This window comes from Macrosteles quadrilineatus, unplaced genomic scaffold (assembly GCF_028750875.1).
Source record: "Macrosteles quadrilineatus isolate MER2022 unplaced genomic scaffold, UCM_ALF_1.0 Scaffold_14__1_contigs__length_3811126, whole genome shotgun sequence".
NCBI lineage: Eukaryota > Metazoa > Arthropoda > Insecta > Hemiptera > Cicadellidae > Macrosteles > Macrosteles quadrilineatus.
Window position 1 is genome coordinate 1,072,105 of NW_026542607.1, and position 9,853 is coordinate 1,081,957.

Sequence of the window (9,853 nt, forward strand, 5' to 3'; positions counted from 1 at the left end):
GAAAACATACCTCAAAAGGTATATGGTGACAATACATATATATTTATGTGAAAAGGGCCCCCTCCGAGGGGGGCCCCTTGTCTAAGCCGCCCCAGACCCCCAACTATGACAGTACGCCATACTGTCAAAATCTTTATGAAATTGAATACAACCACCATCGTCAAGATCAAAGTCATCATCGATACTGTCTTTGATTGGAGGTGCATGTACCAAGGGCACCGGAGCAGTAAAAAGGTAAATCAGTCCGAGGACTAGGTCTTACCGACTACCTACAGCATTATTATAGCTTCTTCCTATAGGGAATTTATCCAAAAAATTATTTTATCTATCTAAAAACTAGGTGGAACTAATTTTTTATGCTAAAACCATTGGTGGATGTGTGCAACTATTTCATAAAGCAGATGAAGAACCATATTGTACTCTTTCATGTCCTCTTCCTGTTGAAAAGCAAAGGTGTAGTTTAGTCAAATTCAAGCATATGTATGTCTAAGGTTATACTTATCCAAACTGCTTGTGCAACCAATTTCAAATTGTGGTCTCCACATCAGCTCATAGATTCAAAACTAAAAACGATATGTGAATGAGTTTTGGTAGGGTCCTCAATGGTAAACAAACTCAATATTGTACAAAAGTCTTTATTAAAGAGATAATGGAACATTCCTTGAGGGAAAATAAAACAGTGGGATGATCAATCGAAGTGTCCGTCCCCTCTGGTGTATTCATGGTTGTGGTTGATCATCTGAATGATGTCAGCTGTGATAACGGAGTTCGTTTTGACGCAGACTGGGACCGGGGGGATGTCACAGCGACACTCAACGTCTGACACTTCAGACCATTGGGAGAGACGATCTCCCACATGCATCGATAACTCTCCAAACTTGCAGGTCAGGTCTGAAACAAAAGAAGAGTACAAACATTGACTTTGGATACTGCAAGTACAGTAGACCCGCTCAACCGTCCTTAACTGTTCTGATTGACCCTCTGCCAGGGTAAAAGTAGAGATTGTTATCCCCCCAGAAATTTACTGAAATTTACAGAAATTACTTATTAACTGGTTGGTTTGGTTTAGTAGATTTCAACACTAAGTTCTAAACAGGTTGGCCGAAAACAAAGGCTCAAAATTAAATAATAAACTAGTCAAATTAAAATAAGGCAAACTCATTAGGTAATAGCTTTGAATTTTGATAAAACTAGACGTTCCAACAACATGATAAAGTTGTTGCTAGTTTTTGGATTTAAATGGACCTTGTCGAATTGAGTCAACAGAAGATTGTTGTGAAGTAAATTACTAATTTCTATCGAATATGCCAACTTTTTGACAATATGAAACTAATAGGATGATTTATGATAGGCTATAGCGTCTATTATTTACCACAAATGATCTGAGTGACCAAAAATTATTTAGAAAATTGAATTTCAGACACCATCACACTCTGATTGACTGTTCTTTTTTAGTAAAAAAAAATAAATAAATAAATAAAAATAGCTGGTCCATATGGATGGAATGTCTACTTCCGTATCCAAAAGTCAAATGGTATTAGCTTGTTTAATTACATAAAGTATAATAAATGATGTAAATTTAAAATATGTAAACTAAGTGGATACGTTAAGTAAATTTTACTAGATTAAAATATTGTCATAAATGTACAGACCAATTACCTTTCTTGTCAGATGGTTTGTCTGCTTTTATAACAGAATCAGTAGAATTAGCTGTAACAAACAAAATAAAATGTTAGTAACTGTAATAAACAGAGTAAGTTAGTAGTAACTTGTAAGGGGTGCACTGAGATGCCAACTGACAACTGCAATGGGTTCTGGAATAGCTTGTGATATCAGGCTAATATTGAATGTCTGTAAACGTAAACTCTACATCACATAGCCTAATCTTCTAATGCCAGAAACCTTCCCAGTTCCATCCATTAGTTATTTAGTTATCAACTAAGAGGCAGGCTACCCCTTATTACATTTGCTATTTCTTCAAGTTTGTTTTTAACACTAGTTACTGAGCAAGGGTTACGGGGGGGGGGGGGGGGCACTATGCACTAGTACTGCATCCTTATAAATTATTAGCAACATGGTTTACAAGTTATGTAGTACAATAAAAAAAATATTATCTGAAATTACTTTTTGTGACAGCTATATGACGTCAATGGGTATTGTTAAATACCACTTGTGTTGGATATACATAAGCATAAAATAAAATAAATAACCTTACATGATAGATAGTAATCAGAAAAAATCCCACTTAACGAGTGTAAAACTACTTACGACATCTAAACATGACAGGACAGCAGCCCTGAGCACTGAGATAGACAGGGATGCAACCTTTAGTGAGGGAGTAGGGTGTGTCTCCCCACAGCTCTAGGGGACAGTCCATGGGGGCGCAGAACGGAGAGGCAATACTTCCTGAGACAGAGCCAACAAGTCAGGTGGCGACTGTATCTTAAACAACACTTTAATTCAAGTGGCCTTGACTTGACTTTTTAATTTCCATTTGATCGCTAAATGGAAGAGTTTTTCTTGTCATTCTCCCTGCACTTCATTCGGTCAAACCACAATTTTGATATCTTTACACAACAATCTACAATCCATGCTGCTGATGATGAACATGCACAACGTGAATCAATGTTTGACAAACTTACTAATAATTGTCTGTGTAAAAACATTTAAAAAATAGTAAAACTGTTAAAAGGATTTTACTTCAATTGTTTTTGGAATGATCAAATATACCTACCATTAAAACCCTCTGCGCAGATGCATTGCGTACAAGTCACGTCACTTGTCGGGAAAAACCTCTCGCCCTCTTTGTAAGTTTTGTTGTTGTACGAACACCTTACTTCTTTGCGGTGGGTTGGGTCGGAAACTATGAACAGACATTACAATGTAGATCATTATTTTTTAAATATGACTTGTTGAGTTGTTTTTTTTTTAACTTCTTGTGTAATATTCTAAGGTGAAAATAATCAGTGGGGATTGGAGAAGCACTATTATATACTCAATTCCATGTTCACTTCACAATATCGAGCTTAAGCCACATGTTTTAAATTACTGTCTCAGCGATATTATCTGTCCAAAATAGCTGGCAAGTTGGTTGATTAGAGTGCTTGCCTATCAATCATAAGGTCACCAGTCCGATCCTGAGTAAAGTGAACAGCTTTTGACGATTTGTAACTAGACCCAGTTGTCATTGATGATTGAGCTTTCGATAAATAGTCCTAAAGCTAGTTTTAGTCAGGAAAAACACAGATCATCTCACTCCATTTTACACTTGCCCTTTTATTCATATTTAAGCTTGAATTACACACCAAAGTGTGTGTTTATGTCTCAAAGAATTGAATTTAAAACATCAAATCCTTTACTTTTTATATATTTAAACACATTTTACTCCTACCACCTACAAAATCCAAAATTCAAACAAATTAAAAATCCAAACATGCAGGCACCCAATCATAAAAGGCATCAAGTTGCTAAAATAAGTAAAATGTGCTTTATTACATTATGAGAGCCGCAAGGAGATTTGGTATGATGGACCTTTCTCTACGACAATAATAGATTGTACATACCTTAGTCCAACGATTAAGATTGCTCAGTAGCTATCTTGCTTGTCTTGTTGTAGTTGAGTTGGACTATTTGACGGAGGTACGTAAAACCTATTATCCTCTTGACAAAATAGCCCAAGGGCCATAGAAACGTGAATTTTGATTACCTCTTTAGTTATTAGCTAGGAAAAATAACAATAGTCATAAGAAAAATAAGCAACTGAATTTTTCTATCAATGCAATCAACGAATACCTTTGTCACAAGTGACAAAACTCTTCTTGCAGCAGGAGAGGCTTTCTTCAAACATGTGTCTTCGACATTCTTGAGGCAAGGGCTCACAGTTGTTGGCACCCTTACCCAGTCTGCAGACAAACTTTGCCCTGCAAGCAATGGAATTGTGGTTAGAAGCCATCAAGCTGTAATTTAAAATCTGAAGCAAGCGTTAGTGTAGAGTTTGATTTAAAGTCAATGGTAATACTCACTGCTTGTGAAAAAGGTTAATTCCACCCCTAGTGATGGGTATGGCCACTGTAAATTAGTCAAGTGTAGACAAATAATGGTAGAGTAGAGTATTAAGTGATTTATTTTTCAAATATAATAGCAGTTGCTATAAACCCAAACCTTGGACTAAGGTTTAGATGAACACAAAGCTCAATTCTTTCATTGACAACTGATAGTACGGATAGTTTTGTGTTAGTAATCCACTGTTAAAGTTCACAAAAGAGAACATCTTCCTGGCTAGGGGAGCACATCTTAGATTGAGGGTTTTTAATCTTGTCTCGGTCAGATCTGATGAACAACTCATGAGGAGTTGATTAACCTGTGTTGCAGAGTTTGGTGGTGGAGACCCAACTTCAATATAGTTGGCTTAGGTTTCCACCGTGTTGACAGGATGGGTGGAACCGATAATTGCACCTCAAATCAGGTGTTTTGCTTATTAGTCCTTGTGTGTCCAATGATAAATTGCTCTGAAAATAACTTCAATTTTGTGATTTTAAATTGAGGGGAAACATTACAAAAATATTTATAACTAAATCACTGAATTATCCACAGAGCTAACAGGTTATTTAAAAATACAACAAAAACTCACCCTTCTTCAGTTTTCTTGCAAGTGCAGGCTTCTATACAGGGTGTCTCAAAATCAACTTTACCTCTGGTTACAGTTGTGTTGATTGGATACTGGTTGCCGAAAAGGTAACATGAGTTTGGATCTCTTTTTAAAAGATTATCTGCAAGAAATCGAATGTATTCAGATTATTGTTAAGAAAAAAAAAACATAGAAGAAAAGTCTCTAAAAATTATATAGGGTGATTTTTTTATTGGTGCGGTTTTCAAACTAAATAAAAAAATGAAAAACAACCTGCATTGGCATAAAAATGCATTTATTTGAACTACAGTGTCATGACATTACGTTTTAAAATGATTTCTGGCATATGGGGTCCATTCCGTTCGCGTAGAAAGCCCAATCGAGAAGTCTAATTTTCGAATACTCTTTCCAGCAGCTGTGGTTGAATTCCGCCAATAACTCGACGAATGTTAGCTTCCAAGTAATTTAAAGTTTGTGGCTTGTCAGCGTATACTTGAGACTTAACATATCCCCATAGAAAGAAGTCTGTTGGCATGATATCACACGACCTTGGGGGCCAGTTGACACTACCTCTAAATGAGATGATACGTTCACCAAATGTTTCTGCCAAGAGGCCAATTGTGTCATTTGCCGTGTGGCACGTCGCGCCGTCTTGTTGGAACCAGACATTTTCTACATCCACTTCAAGTTCGTTTAGCTGAGGAACGAAAAAGTCCCGTAACATTGCCCGATAGCGTTGAAACTTTAAATGACTTGGAAGCTAACATTCGTCGAGTTATTGGCGGAATTCAACCACAGCTGCTGGAAAGAGTATTCGAAAATTGGACTTCTCGATTGGGCTTTCTACGCGAACGGAATGGAGCCCATATGCCAGAAATCATTTTAAAACGTTAATGTCATGACACTATAGTTCAAATAAATGCATTTTTATGTCAATGCAGCATTTTTTATTTAGTTTTAAAAACCACACCAATAAAAAATTACCCTATACAACCCTGAAAGATAACTTCAACGACAAGTTTGTTCTCGTACTTTCTTGGAGTTATGTTTTTACTATATTTTATAAGTTCTCTACTTTTCAACTTTCTATTGTATGGTTTATTGCTAATTGATGATAAGTCCAAAAATGATTGCACTCACTAAAATTCTGAGCTTCTGATATTAATTTCTTGCATAACAAAGTTAGATAAAAAAAACTAGCATTAGGTATGTTGATGAAAGATATGATTAGTAAAATTGGCACCTTCAGCGATGAACAACACTTGGGACGTTGTTACCATAACTAGACAAGACAGAGAACTTTTCATTCTGTTGAGCTAGTTTTGTTATGTGTGTTAGTAAAAAAAGTATTCAAATACCACCAAGCATTAGTCTTGCACCTCTTGAATAGACAGAATTTATTCAGCAATCAACTCTGTACTAAATGCTTGACTAATCTTAAGTTAATAAAGTTCAACTTTAAGTTGATGCTAAGAAATTAAGAAATTTAATATTCCCAAACCTTACCACATTTGTAGCTTCCTGGGCAGGAAGAGGAAGCCTCCATCTCTGGTTGACATTTAAGTTTCCTATAGAAGGCGTGAGCAACATTGTTGCAGGGGTTTGATCCTGGGAAAAAAGTTCTAATCAACAAAAGGCTACCAATTGTCTAGAGCTTTTATAAAAGTAAGTGGATTAAACATTTTAAAGTTTTAATTATTTTCTTCCTTGTACAATCAATTGATGTCAATGAATAGTTATTTATCCCATTTTTGAACAATCCAATATTGAACATAGTAATTGGTTTTGTTAACAATAATGATCACTCTTATATTGTCCTTAAGCATTAAATTCATTCAATAGAAATTATCATTTTTAAGATGCAAAATTTAGTTGTTAAATAAGAGACTACATGAAAAAATGCATTCTTTGAATTAATTAATACAGGGTGCGGCAAAAACCCGATCTATTTTCTGCAGCACACTGTTCAGTGAGAGGTCGTCTGAGGGTAATGGGGGTAGGCTCGTTGGAAAGCCTACATAATGCCAATATCTGTAGTCATAGAGCAATGTTCACCTGAGCTACAAGCGTTTGTTATTGAGCCGTATTTAAAAAGTAATTAATTTATTCATTGCAACTTAATTAGCGGAGTGGGGGAAATTGTGCAACACCTAGCCTACTTACCATCTTAGACAACATATACAAAATTTAGAGCTGTTGGTAGGTTAACAGACATCTATTCATTGGATTAATTGTAAAAAAGTCAAACCTTTGGATTAATTTTGACTTGTCTGAAATTTATTTACTCTTGGATATTTTGATATTTGGTTTCTTTTATGTTAAAGGAATTTGTTGGGTAAATTTTTTGAACCTTTCTTGTAATCAGCTGTACAATAGTTATTTGTGTAACTAGTGGTGAAAGTGGCACTTTGCTGCACACGAGAGCAATGTTTACCTCCTGCGGAATGATCTCGAGTGCAGCAAAGGCCTTTTTCACTCGTGTTACACATTATATTTTTCCTACAGTCACTATAAAGCATATAAATAATTAGTCTTTCAAACACTATACACAACACGTTTTTAGGTTCAGCTGGCAACACAAATGGTGCCCTAGAGAAAGTAGTACCCGCGGTCCGTATCACTCCGCTATTTTTCCTCGGCAAGAAATGAACTCCACATTTTGAGAATATAGTTCCGTATGTTTTTGTAATTTGAAGTGGTTTCCGCGCCTAAAAAAATGCTTTAAAGGTATTTTCTTGTTTATTAAGATCGTAGGAATGTTTTAAAAACGTCTAAAAGAAATGTCCAGAAAGTTCAGAAATACCAAAACTATAAACACGAAATGACAGGTTAAATCGTAGTTATAATAGTCAATCAGCTGCTCATAGTATTATTATCTTTAAGTGTTGCCAACCTATTTCCAAGCGTACACGGATTACGTGCATAATAGAACCACGCTGTTTTGTGTTGTTTCGTTGGAATCCTGATGTGCGGCAAAGTATAAACCGTACGGCAAAGTATAAATATGCAGCAATTAGCAGCTTTCTGTACTATAAACAGTACAAGGAAGCCAACTTTTTCGGGTGACTGTAGGAAAAACTTCTTTTCTTGTTTAATTCATATTACCTAGATTGTGTTCAGTACATATCACCTTGGTCAGATGGTTAATTCAGTTTAAGGAATCACGAAATCAATACAATACATTTTCAGGGCTTTCCCTCCTTAATAAATTCTCATATCAAAGTAAGATATACTATATTCTGACTAACCTTGAGTTGAAAGAGTATAGAAAGACAGCAGCAGGAGTGGCAGATGCATGGTGTTAGACTGAGCTCAGACTATTATCCAATCAGACCAGAGGGGAGGTGATAATGTGCCAAATCAAAATGGGTGCTGTGTCCGCTTCCTGTTTAAGCCAGTGGATCCAAGTGGTTGAATGTATTTCAGTATAAATCTGTTCTCACCTATCTCTGTTCCTCAGGGAAGGGTTTTAGGACCTTTATTTTTTGACAAAATTACTCGTAATTCACCATTGGATTAAACCAATAGAATATATTTCAGTGTTTGAACCCACACAGTCAGTTGTCATCTGCCTGGCTGGGATTGAAATGAAAATACTTGTTTAGGTGTTCCTCAGTGAATGGTTTTAGGACCTTTATTTTTTGACAAAATTACTCGTAATTCACCATTGGATTAAACCAATAGAATATATTTCAGTGTTTGAACCCACACAGTCAGTTGTCATCTGTCTGGCTGGGATTGAAATGAAAATACTTGTTTAGGTGTTCCTCAGGGAATGGTTTTAGGACCTTTTTTATTTTTTGACAAAATTACTCATAATACACAAAACATGTAGATCAAATTAATAGAATGTATTTCAGTGTTTAGACCCGAACAGTCAGTTTTCATCTGGCTGGCTGGTTTTGAAATAAAAATACTTTTATTGGTGTTCCTCAGGGAATGGTTTTAGGGCATTTTCTATATTTAAACAAAATTACTCATAATACACCAAACACAAGAATCAAAATAGTAGAATGTATTTCGGTGTTCAAACCCGAACAGTCAGTTTTCATATCTGTCTGGCTGTGATTGAAATGAAAACACTTGTTTAGGTGTTCCTCAGGGAATGGTTTTGGGGCCTTTTCTATTTTTTGACAAAATTACTCATAATACACAAAACACAAGGATCAAATTGAAATTAGTAGAATGTATTTCGGTGTTCAAACTTGCACAACCAGTTCTCATCTGGCTGGCTGGGAATGAAATGGAAACACTAATTGTATAGGTGTTCCTCAGGGAAGGGTTTTAAGGAACTTTAAAGTAAAATTTTTAACATTTTAACACTGTGACAAAATATATGCGACTTGTACACTACTTGCCATGTTATTTTTTTCCAATTTTACTATGACAAAGAAGTCTATTGTATTATAAGAGTTTTTGATTATCTGAGGTAGGGGAAAGCGGGGCTAAACCGTACAGTGAGGCTAAACCCATTTTTTGGCCTAGAATTCAAGCTAGGTGATACCGACAAGTGCTGCTATCTAGCAGCAGAATGCGCAAGTTTACAGTATCTGCATAATTTTGCTATGTGTGCTAGTTTCAATGTTTCAGTAAAAAAACATGTTTCTACTCACTTGCTTCTAATTTTCGTCCAGTACTAAATAAAAAGTTAGTGAAGTAGCTTTTATCGTAACTGTGAGATCATAATAAACTACATCCCTTAAGCTCTCTTTTGGTTATTAGCGATTATTGGTTAAGTGATAGAATTTGAGTGTATGTTTATAAATTCCCACGAGGTACAGATTGGGGCTAAACCGTACAGCTCTGGTACAGGGTGCTGCTCATGTTCAGGGTGGGTCCATTCAGTTTGCAGTGCTGCGGAGTCCGCAGAGAACTACATTTGTGGACTTTTTCTTCTTTTTTTTAATTTTGGGAGGAAATATTATAACTTTTTCATAAACTTCATGTTTTTTATGAAGGTTGATTTTTGAAATGTTATTTCTTCTAAAATGTTAAATTGTAATACACTGTTTCTTAACTACAACCTTTATATAGTAATCAAAAGTATTTGTACAGTTATTTGTTGCAGTACTATTATATTACTAACCTAAACAAATGATTTTTGAACTGTACGGTATAGCCCCTTCCCTGTACGGAATAGCCCCACCCCGCAGGGCTATTTCGTACAAGGTAATTTTTTTTTAATTACCAATTTTATTTTTTCATGTAAAAAATGCAATAGTACCA

General features: G+C 35.6%; 1 protein-coding gene across 1 annotated transcript; it reads right to left on the bottom strand.

Moving 5' to 3' along the window:
• Positions 1 to 619: 619 nt before the first annotated feature.
• On the bottom strand, positions 620 to 7,950 carry LOC129005038 (uncharacterized). Its single transcript, XM_054433797.1, has 8 exons — positions 7,876 to 7,950; positions 6,134 to 6,235; positions 4,631 to 4,769; positions 3,793 to 3,920; positions 2,735 to 2,863; positions 2,269 to 2,406; positions 1,660 to 1,710; positions 620 to 891 (listed from the first exon to the last, which is right to left on the bottom strand). The coding sequence occupies exons 1-8, from the start codon at positions 7,922 to 7,924 to the stop codon at positions 689 to 691; spliced, it is 939 nt and encodes a 312-aa protein (XP_054289772.1). The 5' UTR covers positions 7,925 to 7,950; the 3' UTR covers positions 620 to 688.
• Positions 7,951 to 9,853: the final 1,903 nt, after the last annotated feature.